Below are 18,327 nucleotides of genomic sequence, written 5' to 3' on the forward strand. Positions count from 1 at the left end.
ATGACTTATAAAGAAATGGAGGGGGGGAGTGAATTGCCATATTCCCCCTGAGGTCATGAGTGGCAAACAATAAATAATATCCAAGTATATAAATATTGATTTGACTGGTGTGAGGAAAAACTCGCACTGGTAAAGAATTTGAATGACTACCATTTCATTCCTTTTTAAATTTCAGTATGACTGCTATTGAACGTCAGTGTTTAAACAGAGCTGTAGGGACTAAGCTATAAAAACATATCCTCCTTTGTATAAAGATACAAACGTGCCAGCAAGCTGTCGAAATCTGTGCATCCCTCAAGAAAACCACACTCTAGTGGATTAAGACAGAGACATTCCCATCTCCCTCCTGTCTCTCTTCCCCCAGTGTCTCTCCTCTCCTTTGCTGCCCATCCCCCCCCTTCAACAGAGGAGAGCCCTGGTAAATAATTGAGGCACATTGCTCCTCTGCTTCATCTCCATACCGTGGCTGCCCTCCTTAAGATGTTCTCTATTAGCTGATCCTCAACAGTATTTGGCTGTTTATTGGTACAATCACCCGAGTTTCATCATATTTCATCATGAGTATCTGACACTGTATTCCGCCTGTATCTAGGCCCACAAGGCTCCTCAGAGACAAAATATGCTTTGTTGGAATTATAGAAATCAAATGATGCATCTTCTCACTAAGACTTTGACACTTAAGTGCCATTAAGTTACATCCTACTCTTTCCAAAGCAGGCTGCCTCTATTCTGCTGGTGGGAGCCAAGTAGGTCACCAAGAAATCAAATTCAATCCCATTCTTATATTCTGACAGTTCCTGTGTGACTCTGTATACACACACATGTAATGTAATAACACTTGAAATTGTTTGCATTCATAACTGAAAACAAGACACTCGCTCTGAGAATATTTTGCACGCTGCATTGGAAGAAAAAACTGTGAAGCATTTGAGCTGAAATCTATGGTGAGGTGTTTGCTGACATCTGCTGTCTGCAGGCATGAACTTAAAATGCTCTGAGTCTGATCTTGACATCAACAGAAAACATTTATTGCAGCTGTATTTTCAAATCAAAACTGGCATCTGTGCAATCTCCATACGATTAATTATTACCATGTCTCCTTCAGGGGATAAAATACAGAAAACATTACAACTTTGAATTGCAAAAAAAAAAGAAAGAAAAAAAAAAGATAAAAAATAGAATCAAGTAGTATATATTACGGATGTTTATCCCGATTAGCTTCACTAAAATAACAAACATAAAGATACATTTTGAATGAATATTTTTTCATTCATAAAGAATCAGGTACATAATTTGATTAAAATCTCTGAAAAGATGCAGACAGGAAATACAGTCAAACATGGTGTAAACAAAATAATCAGCGTTCATGTGTCGCCTACTTTACCGATCAAAAAGTAAATTCTTTTTGCAGAAAGAAAGATAATCAAAAGGGGTGCTACACCAATGAGACATAAGGCAAGGACATGTAGCTGAGAAATAAAGGCTTAAATGGTGATCTGTGAAAGGTAAACGCCTGAGATCAAACATTCAGTGTAGCTCAATGTGAACGCATCTCAAATTCAACCCGCTGGCAAATCACTGAGAAGTATTAGAGGGACAATCCACATCAAAGCAAAATTCACATCATCCCTGTGATCCTTTACACTTCACTCATTTTAATCTTTTAGTTACCTAGAGAGAGCCATCTGAGAATGCTTACTCTCTTTTAAAATGCCCTGGTTCGCATTCACATGTACATTTTCATGAGAAATTTGAATTGATAACCTTCTGATGACAAAGGCCTAGGTACAATGTGGATGACAAAATTATAGCTGTGTAGAGAGAAATTTGCTCACATCTTCTGAGGGTGACAGGAACAGGAAAAGTGAATTCTGTTTTGGAGGGGATTTTCCCTTTATAGTGCAATATATACAGTAGGCTGAGGCTTGCACAAGCAAGTAAGATAACAGAGCCAGTGTAAATAAATTTTCCAACGATAGCAGTACTAATTTAGTATTTAAGGTCAAATCTATATGAACACAGGAAGCCAGCTGGTCTCATAAATAATTATTTTCTAAAATAATTTACACATATAGGCTCTGGGCAACTTCACAAGAGATATGGCTACTGTGTTACATAGTGCTTGCTCTTGCCAACAGAGAAAAACCACTTTGTCCAACATTATGTCCTCTGATTGGAAAGAAAAATCCCACAATAAACATAAAAAACCCTGCATTACAAAATATATTTAAAAAATGTAAATAACATGGTGGGTATTGGACATTCTCTTCTTCCAACAATGTGATGGTGATTATGATGGTCTAAGAGTAACAAATTCTCTTATTAAGCAGCTTTGGCTTTTTTGGTGCAAGCTTAGACGAAATGGGATTTTAACGGCAACTAAGGCTCAAAATATGAAGGCAACAGGCTTACTCCTGTTTGATATGGAAACAGTGTATGCATCAGGAAAGTACATTCGCACCGTACTAATCGTCTGACTACCACTCACTACTCAACAAAATGGTTTACTGAGATGTGCAATTTCGCATGCAGCACTGGTATATATAAATAAAACTCTAGGATATCAAATAGAATGCCAGTGACGCAACTTAAAGAGTTGGAAGCTCTCTGCGGTATACTGTAACTCTACCTCTCCTCTAATGCAGGCCAGCTTCAACCAGCAGTGTTTCTGACTTAGGACAATTACTCCTACATTTATACAGCAGTGCTCTTATTCGTTCAATGTTGCTGTCTCTGACATCTCATCTGCCATGTGGCCTGAGCTTGGGGGTTTAAGATCCACACCTGGCATGTCGGGGATGCTACTGTCACCCAGGTTTTCTTTAGCGACATCAGGGCCAACAACATCAACTTCACCTTCGCTGCTGGGAACAGAACTGGTGATCAGGTCTATTAGGTGCTCATCCTCAGTTTCCTGTACACCAGATTCTTCCTCCTTCTCCGGTGACGAAGGCACTCCTTGGCCATAAGATGAAATATCTGTAAAAAATAAGCGCAGTGAGAAGATATTTTCATCCCAGGATACTGTTACTCTATTGTATACTGTGTACAGGTGATGCTCAGTGAGTTCTAGTGAGTTCTAGGTTCTTTTTTTGTCATTTACTTCTACTCGAGTGTGTGATTTTCAACACATCCCAAGATTCCCCATTAGCAACCACTAGCAAGTGTTTCCGAACATCTCACATTCAATAAGTATAAGTGAGAAATTAATGATGCTAGTGATAGAGAAAAAACATTATAGGAGTTTTTTTTTCCAGTTGAGAAAAAGTAGGAATTGTTACTCAAAATAAAGCATTGTGGCCTCAGGCTATGCTGTGTTTTGGTCTATTTAGGTTACTGTCAGTGGAGAAACTGGTATCTCTTTCTCTTCTACAATGATTTCCTCCAGTTGAGTACAATATGGTGAGTCTAGAGGGAAGACTCTGAGGGACTGAAACAGAGCCTGTCATTTACCATACCACATCAACTACAATGTCCTTTCTCTGCAAATATTTCAAACGGACACTGTGTTGTCTATGCACAACTACTACAACTGAAAATGCAGAGTTTAAGTGTTTTAGGACGGATTTCTCCATTTATATGGGATATAAATAAAAACATGGAGTTGCTCAGATCATCTGTTACTTACCCGAGCTGAACTGATCACACGAGTTATCTCCATGATTAACAAACATGGAGCAGTTGTCCATGTCAGAGGCGGAGGCAATCTCTGACAGGTCTGGAGTTGCTGCCTCAGATATGTTGTGGATAACTGACATACACAAAGAACAAATATCCATTTTAAGTTATTTCTTCAAACACATATTTAAATTAGACACTGAAAATAAATGCAGCACAGAATGAGTTGAGGTTACCTCGATTTGTAACAGTCTGTGTATGTGAGGTTAGACACAGGTCTTGTACAGCTTGCTCTACTTGATTCAGAGCCATTTCACTCATTCCAGAGGGACTAGATTCAGCCACTGAAGGCACCTTAGGGCAGAGAACTTGTGTTTCAGACTAATTACATACATAATCAGACACGTGTGACAAAAAACACAAAATAGCTGTATGCCTCTAAATGAATAGTTAGATCTTAGAAAAAAAAGAATCTGATAACCTGTACCTCACTTGAAGGCAGTTCTTCACTATTGCCATATTGAGTCACAGTGGACTGAGGAGTGTTTTCACTCTCCATCTTTGGCCGAAGTGGACGAGTTGGGATCCTGTGCAAGTAGCCGTATCCAATACCACAGCCTAAACTAAAATAAAAACACAAACAAGAAATGGAGATCCCACATATATGTTTGTGATGTCTGTACACATATACAGTGGGTGTTGTGCTGATTTTAATGTGTTTTATGTTCCAGCAAAAACAAGTTTATTTCTATTAAAAGACAAGTGAATCTTTCGGTAAAACCATACCTTCCCTCTCCTCCCCAGGCGCCATTTGGGGTCACAACTACCTCTCTGCATTGGTCACTCTGTGTGTTGTACACCAGGAGCTTCAGAGGTTTCCCCTCATTGGCTTCAATCAAGGAGAAGAAATCCTCCGACTGCATGGGTTAGAAAAAGAAAGAACTATATCTATCTTCTCTTTCATCTTTATAACTCTTAATTCCTATTCTTGTTTGTATGGGAATGTATGGATCAATCATAATTCATGAATAATTTACTGCAGTAGGTTGTGCTCATGTATGCAAATGCTCTTTTTGTGATGACAAAGGGGAAAAAGCCCAAACTTACATCTTGCAACACCTGGTCAGCTCCCACAATGAAATCATGGTATGCCTGCAGGCCTGCTAATGCTGCAGGTGAATGTGCTTCTACATCCTAACAGGGGAAGGAGAGGTATTGAAGTATCTTATTCTCAAAATCACCGTTTGCATTGAAGAGAATTATCACATAACAACTCTGTCCACAGCAGCCACAAAAGATGAATGATGGCTTAAGTTAGCCATGAAACATTCTGCACTTTGTTGTATGGTAATATATGTATGAGAATAATACATCAAACTCCTTGCAGAAATCTGGCAGTTTTGTGTTGCAATAAATAGCACCACACTTTCATTACCAGAGAATTACCAGTGGAGCATAATGATTCAGCAAAGGTGTGGTGTCACCTGAAGGATTATTGTCTGGGGTTTGGTGCAAGGTTCTTTCTCTCACAAGAGAATGACACTTATCGGGGCTTAACTTACCAAGACATGCCAGACATTCTCATTAGCTCCTTCGAAGCTGCAGAAGCGGACACTAGCACCCAGCAGGCCCTGACCTCCCCACATGTTACTGGGTATGACCTCCAGCTCCCTCACCCGCTGGGTTTTGGTGTTGAACACTTCGAGTTTGACTGGTTTCTCCACATTGGCTTTTAGGAGGTCTTTCAGCAAGTCACTCTCCTTATTCTGGGGAAGAAATACATGATATACAGACTATCCCAATTTCAACAGCTCTGAGGTGAACAACTAGATTTCAAATAACAAATATCCTACTCCAGTAGTTCTGTGCACAATCATGTATTTATTTGTAAAGACAAATGTTTTGACATTTCTCTTCCTGGATTACTGAGTTCAGGTCTTCAATACTGGATTGTCCTGAATATCCAGACAATCCAGCACTGCGTGTCTTTCTGGAGACACGTTTTATGAACACGCCAATCAGTTGAGACTGGCTCACCCCAGTCTAAACAGGCAGTTTGACCTGACTGCTCAGTGTGTCCTTATCATTCCAAATAATACCACATTCCAAAACATTAAGTCTGATTTAATAAAGCACCTAGAGAACGGACCAGCAGCCCCAAGTCTGTGCGTCTAAAGGCCTGCCTAGACTGTTGGTGTAGCACCTAAATAAAGGAGAGCCTTAATTTAGAAAGACTGTTGGACTTACCCCAAGAAAGAGAAGGGGTGAGAAGGGGGGTGACAGATATCTGTTCTGGCTATAATTATGTAAAACCTAGGGATTCCTATCCTTTGCTGCAGGGACAATGTGGCATGTTTCCAGCACCCTCTGCACTTTAGATCAATATCAGCTATTCAAACTTACTTTGTTTTGAATTCATTTCATTATTTCATCTAAACTCAGCTAAAAACTCCACAGCTCATTAGCCAACTCTTTATTAGAGTGAAAACTATCAAAGCTAATACCCTTACCCCTTACCAGTCATTACTTTCATCCGTTTCCTGGGAGTTTTTTAACTATACCCTCTGAGTTCATTCATTCTCAGCATTTCCCTTGTACCATAGCTTGCCCGTTATACTGCACACCTTAATTTGCTTCCCTCCAATATAACCACTGTTATTATGTGCCTGCTGTGCAATGCAGGAACATACTATTACTCATTATATTTGATACAGGCTCTAATGACTACCGTCAAGGTTGGGATGAGTCTTCCCAGGACATGAATGAGCCTAAAGTCCATGTAATGTTAGCTGCCACTCAAACATGACTGTGTGTGAGAGAACCTGATACAGCTCCTGCTATCAACACTTGAAATGGTCACATTAGCACACATATCACTGCCTGAGGTGATGGTAGGCCTATCAGTACCACAAATAACATCACCCATTATCATCATCACCAACATCACCAATTTTCTAGCTTATTCTTTTTCCTTTTACATAGACATCTGTTCAAACTTTTTTTTGGAAGCATGATATTTATCATTTGGGAGTATTTTTACATTTGTAGTTTAACCCAGAATGTCAAATCCATTCATAATTAAAGCCATAAAGCTTTACTCACAAGTCGAGTGTTTCCTATTGAGAGAATGAAGTCAAAGAAGGGCTCCAAACCAGCCTTCTGAGCGGGTGAGATGTCTTGAACCTGAAATGTAAAAACAAACAGTTAAATACATTAACACCAACATATAAACAAACAAGTTATGTTGCACTGATTTGACAGAGAGGGTTTCCATAGCCACAGTCGCCGCCATGAGGCAATTCAAGGCACTGCAATGAGCAAAGTTAAGGGCTTCTTACTGCTTGTCATTGCATTCCTATTGAGGATGTGTGCATGATGATAAGTTACCATATGTATTACTTCCATACTCGTAGTCACCAGGTAGGTCTGCGCTAAACATGTATAGGCAACTATAGGCTGTAGTAGAGCTAATTACTTTGGCTACATGCCAAATGCCACCTCATCATCATAGTAAGGCACTAACGTTAGCCACTGAGAAGCTGACACTTGCATTTACAAAAACCGGGCTGTTTCAAAACCTACCCAGCTATTGTTCCTTTTACAGTTTCATGCTAACAACAGCGATATTTTTCTGAGGACTGCCGCGGCTACACAGTGAGCCACGATGAATAACTTGGCTTCCTTGCAGCAGTAACATTACACGCAACTTGCCCTTCCAGACGTAGCCTACATACCCCGTGAACATGGTATCCACTGTTGGCTCCTCCGTCCGACAAAAACGAACTCTGCGCTATTCCCATTGTCTTCCGCTGTTAACTTACTACTGACTAACACGTAGCCTGCTAAAATGTTACTGAGGTAGAGTTAAAGTCATTACTAGCTGACTTCAGCTAGCTAGTGCTGACAGCTGAGGTAGGTTGACAGGCTCTCGCACCTATTACGCTAGTGCTCCGGTCAGACAGAGCTAATAAATACAGATGCCAGATAAATCGAGTTCCTGCAGATGCCGAGGAAACTCCTTTCGATTAGCCATCCTTGACGGGTGTGTCAGCGGTTGCTCGGCAACTGGCGAAGTTTAAAGTAGGTGGATGTTGAATCAGACTGGTGGATCAGTGATGTGTATTTTGGTGTCATCAGAAATAAAATGTTTAAAACACCCATCAGACAAATTGGAAAATGTCTGAGGCAGTTACAACATGTTTGGTAAGATTGTCATCATTTTTTTTTCTTATGCAAACTACTATCTGACATTATATTTCCCTTGTTGACATTTACTTCATTTGAATTAATGTTAGCTAAGGTGAATGTTATTTTTAGCTGAGACGTTGGAAATTAGGTAACTTTAGACTTAAGACAATGCTATAAACTGATTACAAAAACTAATGAATGTTGTTTGTTAGTAAGTAAGTAAGTATGTATGTTAACAGCACTTGCAAATTATCTATATTGCATGAATTCTGGATGCAAATTAGCTTTATCTAAAATAACTGAAAGTAAACAAGCAAGCAAGTTGGTTTCTGGAAGCATAGGAAAGATACTCAGCTAACTATTTATGGGCAGTTAAGGATCAGGTCTTATTTTATAGTTGTTGTCAGCATGGTGTTTTGTTTTGTTTGGCTTTGTTTTAGCATTCCCTTACCTACTTTAAAAAGCAAAGATTCTTCAGGAAAGCCATACATATGCAAAACTGATGGAGGGTATGAAAGAGAATATTTGGCCAGTATCCTGGAATTGAAATTGTAAGTTAAAAGTTTTGAGTTTTTGGATGGCTCTGTAATGACATGTTTTTTTTCCCCCTTGACAGGCAGAACCCAGGAGGCTATAATGGAGCTGAAACCACTCAGAGATGGCAAGGGCTGGTTGGACATGAGTTCACAAGATGAATTTGAACAGAAAAATGCTATCAGATACCTGGAAAAAAGGAATGCAAGGCTCCATGGCTGTGTTTGGTTTGATGGGAAAGGTACAGTATAGTCCATCACTGTCATTCAAAATTAGTGATGATGATGAGTTGAATAGTGTGTTGAATGGTGTGTATGTGTCCGTTTTTAGGTGAAGTACTTTATGGATAAAAAACAGCTTCTCAAGATCCCTTGATATTGTCAATCAAATCATTGTGTCACACCCAGACTCCCTTCCTGGTCTGTTGATGAAAATGAACCTTCTTTTGGCTCTGCAGGACTGGGAGCAAACTGTGGAAAATGTTCTCAAATATGTTGCCAGAAAAATACAGCCTGGCAATTTTCCTCTCTCTTACTGCCAACCTGTCATTTTCTCTGTAGCGTGGAGATAACCTAGAGATCCTGAAAATGTGAACTCAGTTTGCCAAGAGGGTGTTTATGAAGGCACTTGGTAATGGTGAAGTAGCCAGTGAGATTGGCTACCTGATGGCCCTTCAGCAGAACCCTAGAGAAGCACATCATTGGTACTCTACTGCCCTGAAAGCTGGAGCAAGCTTACTGACAGCAATGGAAGGTAACTGGCCCCAGTATTATCACCCTACAGGCAAAACAGTGCTTATGTCCTGGTCAGAAGAGGACCTAATAGACATTGTTGGTCTACTATATAGCACCACTGACTCCATTAGAATAAACTTGGGAAACAGGCAATAAACTAGGAAAACGAGTCTACTAAATTTCTGCTGCATCCATAGTTTTTCATTTTCATAATCATGTTTGTCATTTCCTGTGATCTGTATTTGCTAAAATGCTGATCATTCTCTTGTGCCCTGGCCTGTGCAGGAGCTGATCCTTCTCCAGGCCATGCTTGCCCATAAGAAAGGAGCAGAACTGGAAGTTGTGTCTCCCTTACCAAAGAAAGCTCCAGCTTCAACCAAACTTCATCTCTGAGGTGGTCAGTTTGCACCTCTCCTATGTCGAGGTAAACCATCCTGCATTCAGCTTGTATTCTTTGTATTGTTCTAGGCGTTCTTTTGTTTGTGTATTTATTCACATACAGTGCATAAAGACATTACATGTTCCCTATGAAGGACATATCCCTGACAATGTGCCAGCCTCTGCCCTTTCCAATAAGTCACTCCATAGAAACTGTACTCAGAAAAGCCCCGGGCCCCCAAGCAAGCACCTTCCATACGGCTCATGCAAAGTTCTTAGCAAGGAATATACACCCAGTGAATATATTAAGTGCGTCCAACCATTGGAGGCTGCAGTTAGCCACGATTTCAAGGTGAGGAACAGTTCTTGCCCGCTGAGCAATACACAAAACTGTGTACCAGTGACTCATGTGTTACATGCTTTGGAAGCCAGGATTACCTTGATGAAATGTACCCCTTCCCTTCTCCTTCTCCCATTTCAGCTTTCTTTGCCAGGTACATGAGTTACACTGTTACCATTTGATCAAATCCCGTGCTTTCTGAGCTATGAAAAACCTCAGATGGGAATGAGCTTGCCATGTGTGAGAAGAGCAGCAAACAGCAAACACCAATATTAGCATCGCCGAACGTGCCTCTGTGTTCATGAATCTGGCTGAGGCCCTCTGTCTCAATCGGGAACAATAATAAACTTTTTTTTTTTTTCATAAAATGTATCTACATCAAGCACTTATCAGTTTACTGAGGTTTATAGAAGCCACCATGGTGATACAAGAGGCCATCGACACCTTCAGGATATACACAACCTTCATATTGATTGTTTTTTTTTTGTTTTGTTTTGTTTGTTTTGTTTTACTATATTTATGAATGTTTGTCTCGATCTGTGCTTAATTCTTGTCATGACAGAGAAATGAGAGCAGATCTGCTTAGCCTGCAGTACAGTATCCTACTGGGGGTTGTTTATATGAAAATAAAAGAGGTATTCATGCAAAGAACATAGACGTATTAGCTTTCCAAAATTTGCAGAGAATTTAATGATCATAATAATTATGATAATAATTCTTTTATACAATGTAATATGGCAACAGACTAGTCCCAGCTTTTAGACAACATGTCTTTCCTCTAAATTACTCAATGATGCTTTTCTGTTTCACTTATTTAATATGTACAGGCACTTAGTCTGTATGAGAATGCAGTGATGTTGGAGGGGCAGCAGTCTGTGTTTGATGATTTTGCTGAGCTCCTCAAGCTGAAGCAGCACATCAAAGCTACAGAAGTCGTGAAAAAGTCCCTGCAGAGTGAAGATGGTAAATATTCATCAGAAATTGGTAGAATTACCATCTAACATGAGGAACAAAGGTTGTCTCAACAATCTCAACATCAAGGAAAATTCTAGTAACCATTATTTATTTGTCCTTACTTTTTTCCCATCAGTTCTGAAATTTTAAGTAATTCTCCTTAGTAAATAGCACATTTAACTGTTGAAAATCAATGTTTTTTCTGTATCTGGTCCAGTTTGTACGGTATGATTAGTAATGTCAAGTGTCTGCTGTTGCTGGTGAAAATTCATTGTGCTGAAGAGGGTCCCATCCAGGATTCTTTGGAAAAGGTGTCATAATTATAGCAGCTACAGATCAACATAAAGCAATAGCTAGAAGAGTATCTTCATATAGATCATTGCATTGTCTTTAAACATGTTGATTGAGGGTCCACTGCTATTGTCATTGTTTAGACCTACATAGTTGACTGCAGCAACCAGAGATTTTGCAACAGCAGACAGAGCTAATGGCTTCCATCTGCTGTGTCCTGCCCCAGTGCTATCACCAAAATAGGGACATTCAGAAGGCAAAGGCTTTCTATGTTGAAACACTGGTTCTTACCACAGGCTGTGGCAAGGATCAAGAGAGAAGAATTTAATCATCAAGCTTTTGAGGCACAGACCCAACATTTTACAGTGCTCAGTGGTAATATGCCCTTGTTTTAGGGGAAACCGACTGTATAGCAGGGGTTTGTAGCAGGGAAACATGGAAATGCTAGAATTGTGGTATGACATGACTTCAATTTATCATCAGTGAGTACTGTGTATAGTGCAGATGGTGAATGAATCACAATATTTTAATGATTGCTCTTCATATTGCATGTGAATTCTGTGTAAGTGATGGGAGATATTGATTTCAGGCAAGGGAGTTTGGATGAGTCCCTTACAATATACATCAATCTGATCATTGACTATCCAGGTACTGCCACTGAAAATGTTGAGCACATGGTAAATTGATTTGTTACCTGTTAGGCGCACTGATGGTCACGTTTCTGTCACTGAGTTAAGTTGTCATAGGTATAGCCGCTGTAAGTTCCTACTTTACTGCTCCTGAACACACTGTATTTGTCCAGATAACTATGTGTACCTGGCACAATGCATACAGAAGCACAGATGGTTGGGAAACCTTGCCAATTTTCCGCAGATCTTTGAGAGGGTTGAGAGGTCTAACTGTGGAGCCACCACTGCTCCTGGCTACCATTCCTGCAAGGGCCTCTATTATTGGTGAGAACAATATATAAATGATACAAAGGTACAAATCCAGTATCTGCTTGGTATTCAGCGTCTTGATGAAGTGAACTCCTCAGGGAGTTGAACCAGGGCCTTCTAGTTGAAAGACTAGTTGCAAGTCTCCCCACTCACTGTGCTACACTGGTGTGCATTTTGTTCCTGTCAATCCATACTGATCTATCCGCAAAACAAAATTCATAACAAAGGACAGTGCACTGAATGGCTTTTACTCATACTGAGCATATTTGTCATTGTGCAGGCACGTATTGGAAAGTAGATGAGGCCTTGCTCCAGTTAAAGAGGGCATACAGAGAAACAGTATGGGAGCAACAGGCCTTGGAGCTTGTGATTCACATTTGTCTGAACCTAGTTGAGGAGGATATAGGGGGAGTGCTGTTTAAGGTCTCATGGCGTAAAATGAGGTAAGCTACAGCTAGGTTGACATACACCAAAATTTATAAAAGATTATATATACACACACAACAAAGAAAAGGAGGGAATACACTTCATCACATAATTTTCCTCCTCGCATTCTGCCTTGCCCAGCTTCCACCAGACACATGGATGTGAGTGCACAGACCAGACAGGGGTGGCCACAGCTGATAAGCTGGTCCGGGAGTTCAGGCTGTTGTCTGTCAAGAGAGAGGAACAGAGGAGGAAAGATGACAAGACCCATCTGTTGATCAACCTCTGCCTAATGGCCTCAAGAGACCCTGAACAAGTGAAGGCAGCTCATGTTTTTCACCAATGCGGCTGCCTCCATGATAGAGTCAGCTATGCTTTGAGAATATTCAATATCATGTTCAGAATGTTGCTACTCTTTGTTCATGAGGTTTCAGAATAAATTCAGAGTGTTTTGCTTTCTCAGGCAAACAACAAAGCCTACTTGCTAGCCATGGGCCAGGCATTATGCTGTTGAAGCAGACTCCAAAGGCCAGGACTCAGCTGAAGAGGCTGTCCAAGGTGGAGTGGACTGAGGAGCAAGCGAATGCCCTGGAGATGGCCTGGCTTCTGCTTGCTGACCTCCACATCAACTCTGGAAAATACAACCTAGGCATGCATCTGCTCAATCGCTGCCTCAAACACAACAAGGTAGACTGAGAGGAGCTGGGCTGGTGGGAGTATATGGTGTGTCTTGCATGTTGATTTAGTCATGTATTGGTATAAACAATCCGCTCAAGATACCCTGATAATTATTTTCCCTATTAGTTAAAGAGCACATCAAAGAAATAGTCCCGATTTGCATGTAATCATTTTTGTATTAGATTTGACTCTTATTTCATTGGTGAACTGAGAAGTTGGATGGTGAGTTTTTTTTTTATCTTCTTTGCATTTTAGTTATGTAGCTGTGCTTATGAGTATCTGGGCTACATCTTTAAGAACAAGCTGTTGAGCTGTTGATGCCATCATGCAATATTACCAGGTGTGAGAATACACTAACAAACTGGACCCAACCATTGGTAAGTGTCTGGACGCAGGTTCTCAGCTATTGTGCACATAGTAACTGTTTTAAACTATAGAGCTTGTAGGGGATTTCCTTGAAGTTTCCTTGAAGGAAGTTGGCATGGTTGTTCTCTCAAAGGCTTCAGACTGGCTTTCAACTACTTGAAATCCAAGACACAGATGCAGTTATTGTCTGTTAAAAGGTTTGTACAGAAACCATTGTGACAACATAAATTTGATGTGGTCAGAGGGTTTTGTAAGATCTAGCACTGATGTAAGGAATACCCGTGTTTTTTTCCAGGTCCTAAACAAGCATCTGAGACAGAGATCTTAGTACATACTCTGGCAGACCTTAAATGTAAAGCTCGCGCCACTATCATCACCCAATAAACTCGACTGTTGTCCTGTTATGTCAGTAAATATTTTCCTGCAAAGGTTCCTTACTAGAAATGCATAGATTTTTTAAACCTTTATATGATAGAAGTTTCTATTTCTGTTAAGTGTTATTGTGCCTTCCAGATATTTCTATATGCAATATGGCCTTTTATGTTGTTATTTAAATTTAAATATTTTGTTGCAGTGGGTGTTTTTATACCACCATGCACACGCTTTTATCTCCATCTGAAAAAATAATCTGTTTGTTGTGCGTGATATGGAGTTGAATAAAGTCTCATTCTGTCACCAGGCCCTGGAACATTTTCTTCTTTTCATGTGGAGATAGGCACCTGTTGAGCAGCTGAGGCAGCATTCTGTAGGGAAATTTGTCTTTGAGTCATGCTCTTCACAGCCAGTATTTGAATGCACCTGCTCTTTTCCCACCAACCAAAGATAAAAAACAGAAGTTCAACTTTTTTTTCCCCTAATAATTCAAAATAAACTCTTGGCTTTTTAAAGTTTCTAAATGACTGTTTAAGCAAAAATTCTGTATGTCTACATGATTTGAAGAAATTTCTAAATAGTAGTAGTATTGAATATGGATATTGATGAAATGTAAAAAGTGACAAAAATCCCACTTTGAACCAGTTGCTTTCTACTATTCAGTGGGTGTTTTCTGCCTTAACATTATTTTGGGTTCAGCATAACAAGACATGTAAGTCTGGTACTGTCCAGTTTCCAGACACATGAATTGCTGATGCTTGCAGGTAACTTGATGGTTGCACAATTTCCTCTGGCCCGCGGTTGTATAAATTGGAAACAGCCACCTTGGTCATTTCAGTGATCCAGGATGATTCGGCTTGTGGCTCTCTTATCTTGCATTGGTAAGTTTATTGAGGAAACACAGTTATGTGATTTACAATAGATTTTGTGTGTGCCTTGAATTTGTGTATATGTCAGGGCATTTTAGTGTTGTACCATAATGAATGTAATAAAATAATGGGAATATGCTGACTGTGTTATTATAATGATTGTGTTGTGCCTAAGGCTTAATTTGTGCTGAGGCACCCCTCAACTATAAAGTCCACAATGAAAGAGTGATAGGAGGCCATAATGCTGAACCCAACGCCTGGAGATGGCAGGTAAGACCTGTACACACTACTCTCAAGATTACTTTTCCATTATTTATCAAATTGATTCTCAACCAGGATGGCAAGACATACTGATGTCCCTTGCATTGAGTACAAAAGTGTTATAAGATTTGCTCAATTAAATAAAAAAAAGAATGATTATATATAGATATATGAACAGTGTTATGACATTTTGTTAATTCAAATAAAATTAAGCCTTTTTCTACTAACTGATTTCATTTTGTCCAGATTGTTGATTGATGAACCCATTATACAATGACAGATTGCCTTTCTTTAGCATCTAAAGCAATTCTTACTTTGATTTACAATTGTACCGTCTTGTTAATTTGTGCCTTGACAGCAGAAGGCTTGAAAATCACTGATCTATCAGTTTCCGTTTTAGTGAATTACCCCTTTTTGAAATAACAATATCCTCAGTCTTATCTGTCTATGACTGTCTCTGTTTTCTGCCAGGTCTCTCTCCAGCACAACCCATACGATGACGGTTTGTTCTACCACATCTGTGGAGGCACCATCATTGATAGTTTCCACATTATGACTGCAGCCCACTGTATCCTGAGGTTAGGCTCCCACATTCTTTACATCATGCAGCATCCATTTTTACTTCTGAACATTTGAAATGATGTGTTCATTTAGAAGCCAATATCATCACGTCAAACTAAATGTATTATACAATCATGATCTAACTCCTCCTAATCGTGATTTGACTATTGTACAGTCATTCTGGTCTGTGTCAGTCATTTCTAGTTTATTAGTAAGCATAGTGTGTTTTGCTCCTTGTGTCCTTGTCAGCATGGATGCCAGTCTGTACCGTGTGGTGGTGGGTGAGCATAACCTCAGCAAGTATGAAGGCAGTGAACAGTTCATCCACGTGAGAGAGATTATTGTTCATCCTGACTGGACTGGAGACCTTGGCAAAGGGTAAAACGACACAAAGCCAGACCACATCACTTAATATAGCCTCTATTTAACAGGGACATTCCAGGAGTAGTTGCAGGGAGAGGGAGTTTTACATGCATATACATATTAACACCTGGGAGTTGCCCAGTATTACTGCATTCCTTTACAGGTAGCCACTGAACTACAAAGGAGTACAGTGCCTTACTCATGTGTACTTTAGCGGTTCCTGTTTAAGGGAGGGGAGCTGGCTGTTCATTTCTCTCAGCTAGATTTTCCCAGCCAATCCAGCACTTTGGTCAAAAGGCTTCTACACATATGTTTGCTTCTCCAATCATCACGTTACAATTTCACACTAATCAGAGTAAATAAGTTGCATTAGTGGAGTTGATGAAAATATGGTGCTGCATTTTATTTTTCTATTAGAAACGATATTGCTATGCTGAGACTGATTGATCCCGTGTATGACAACGGCTTTGTGGAGCTCGCCAACCTGCCCTACCCTGACCAGATGCTGCCTCACAACTTCTACTGTTACATCACCGGCTGGGGGCTCATGGGCAGTGAGTGAATATACACGTGTTATATTTGCATACATACATTCATTAAAAGAAATAATAAAATTCAGGCCCTTACCCCACACTCTTACACTCATTCTCTCCATATTTTCTCTCTCATCCATTCCATGCTAAGCTGGAGCCATTCCTGACATCCTACAGGTGGCGCCGATTGCTGTGGTGGAGCACTCTGTCTGCTCCCAGCCTCAGTGGTGGGGCAGCATTGCTCTGAGGAGCATGATTTGTGCCGGAGGGGATGGATACACATCAGGCTGCCAGGTACTGGTGCAGAGCTCTCCAGCACGGGATTGCATTCATCTGCATAATGCACTGCATTGTTTTCTGGGACCAGCTTGCCTCAACCTTTAAGTAGAATTCATATGTATTTGTATCCATATTTCTGGATTTGATTTAAAGATAACAACTCTGTACCAAAGCAGGACAGCGAAAGTTTAAATTGTAATCAGGAATACAACATAGAGTTGCTCTGTAGAGTTTGTGTTTTCAAATTTTAACATCTTCAGTCTTGACTGCTTTGTGTCTGCATACAGATCAGGTTTTCATGTTCACAAACCGAGGACAATTCAAACACATTTTTATCTGGAATGGAATTTTGTTGGAAATTTAAAGGATTTCCATTTTAAGGAATACTGCAGATCACTGCTAGTGATCATATCCCTCCTGTTCCCTGAGGTTTCATCTCATGTTAGTGATCTGCCACACAACTTGTCATGTCAAAGATATTAGCACGTCATCATTGCTTCCTCTGAACTTTAAAGTGGGGCATTCAAAGTTGACTCTCTTGTCTTATTTCTGCCTGGCCCAGGGCGACTCTGGAGGTCCCCTGAACTGCTTCGCTGATGGAGTCTGGAGGGTGCATGGTGTGGTCAGCTACGGTCCATCTGGCGACTGCAACCAGGTTTCTAAACCCACCGTCTTCACCAGAGTGTCTTCATTCTTAGACTGGATTTACTCGGTAAGTCTCCTGTTATGTTTGTGACTTTGTGACATTCCTGTGTCTTCAATGTAATGCCTCAATGCTGAATTTAGAGATTGAACACTATGTTTGGTTGATTGAGTCATTGATTTATTGGCTGAATATGTTATATCCACTTCTATTGTTGTCTTCTCAAGATGACACTGTCTTTAACGATCTCATTTATTTCAGTAAATGTCCTTTATTTCAGTCGCCTAATCTTTATTAAATTGTATTTTGTTTTCAGGTCCTACATGGTCAGAATTAGTGTCGTTTTCCAAAACGAAAGGAAGTGGTTACAGATGACAGTGTGCTTTCTCTCCTCTGTCAAATGGAACCTGTGAAATAAAAATCATCATTTTCAACGATTTGTGTCAAAATGGGTATGAAATTAAGCATTTGCTTGTAGTTCTCAGTTTCACCAAAGGGTGGCGAAATTGCTTCATGTTTGGATTTAACACGCTGTTTCCTTAGATGCATTTCTTGGTATTTGTCTGCTGTCACATAGAATCTCAGAAATGTATTGTTCACTAGACCTATGGCATAGGTCCGCAAGGCTACAGTTAAACAAGGAGACTAGAGATGAGACAAGCATCAGTAAAAGCTGTAGTGTTTAAAATACCTGATCCTTTGACCTCCTACACCACACCCCAAAGGAAGCAAAATTCCATACTTTTATTGTCATTCTTGACATATTTTGGATGTAGCAGTGCTTGAAGAAAACAAAACACTCTCTTGCAGTAAATTCCTGTAAAATCTACCAAACCTACCAGTAAAGTCCCAACAACCAATAAATTTGTTTATATATAGCAGATATTTGAACACATGTAGAGTCATAGGGTGAATGTCATAACACAGCCATTTGATCCTTGTCTGGATTATGTGGCCATATCGTATGTTTGTGGTGGAAGTCAGGAGACTAAGCATGACAT

General features: G+C 40.0%; 2 protein-coding genes across 2 annotated transcripts; one reads left to right on the top strand and one right to left on the bottom strand.

Annotated features, from left to right (window-relative positions):
• Positions 1–1,006: 1,006 nt before the first annotated feature.
• LOC115379137 (Golgi reassembly-stacking protein 1-like) lies at positions 1,007–7,561 on the bottom strand. Its single transcript, XM_030079848.1, has 9 exons — positions 7,353–7,561; positions 6,721–6,801; positions 5,181–5,384; positions 4,726–4,812; positions 4,405–4,535; positions 4,106–4,241; positions 3,855–3,972; positions 3,629–3,751; positions 1,007–2,979 (listed from the first exon to the last, which is right to left on the bottom strand). The coding sequence occupies exons 1-9, from the start codon at positions 7,416–7,418 to the stop codon at positions 2,711–2,713; spliced, it is 1,215 nt and encodes a 404-aa protein (XP_029935708.1). The 5' UTR covers positions 7,419–7,561; the 3' UTR covers positions 1,007–2,710.
• Positions 7,562–14,613: 7,052 nt separating this feature from the next.
• Positions 14,614–17,419, top strand: LOC115379225 (chymotrypsin-like elastase family member 2A). Its single transcript, XM_030079947.1, has 7 exons — positions 14,614–14,698; positions 14,862–14,956; positions 15,419–15,525; positions 15,758–15,886; positions 16,289–16,425; positions 16,556–16,698; positions 17,246–17,419. Exons 1-7 carry the CDS (start codon positions 14,665–14,667, stop codon positions 17,417–17,419), a joined length of 819 nt encoding a protein of 272 aa, XP_029935807.1. The 5' UTR covers positions 14,614–14,664.
• Positions 17,420–18,327: the final 908 nt, after the last annotated feature.

This window comes from Myripristis murdjan, chromosome 20 (genome assembly GCF_902150065.1).
Source record: "Myripristis murdjan chromosome 20, fMyrMur1.1, whole genome shotgun sequence".
Classification (NCBI taxonomy): domain Eukaryota; kingdom Metazoa; phylum Chordata; class Actinopteri; order Holocentriformes; family Holocentridae; genus Myripristis; species Myripristis murdjan.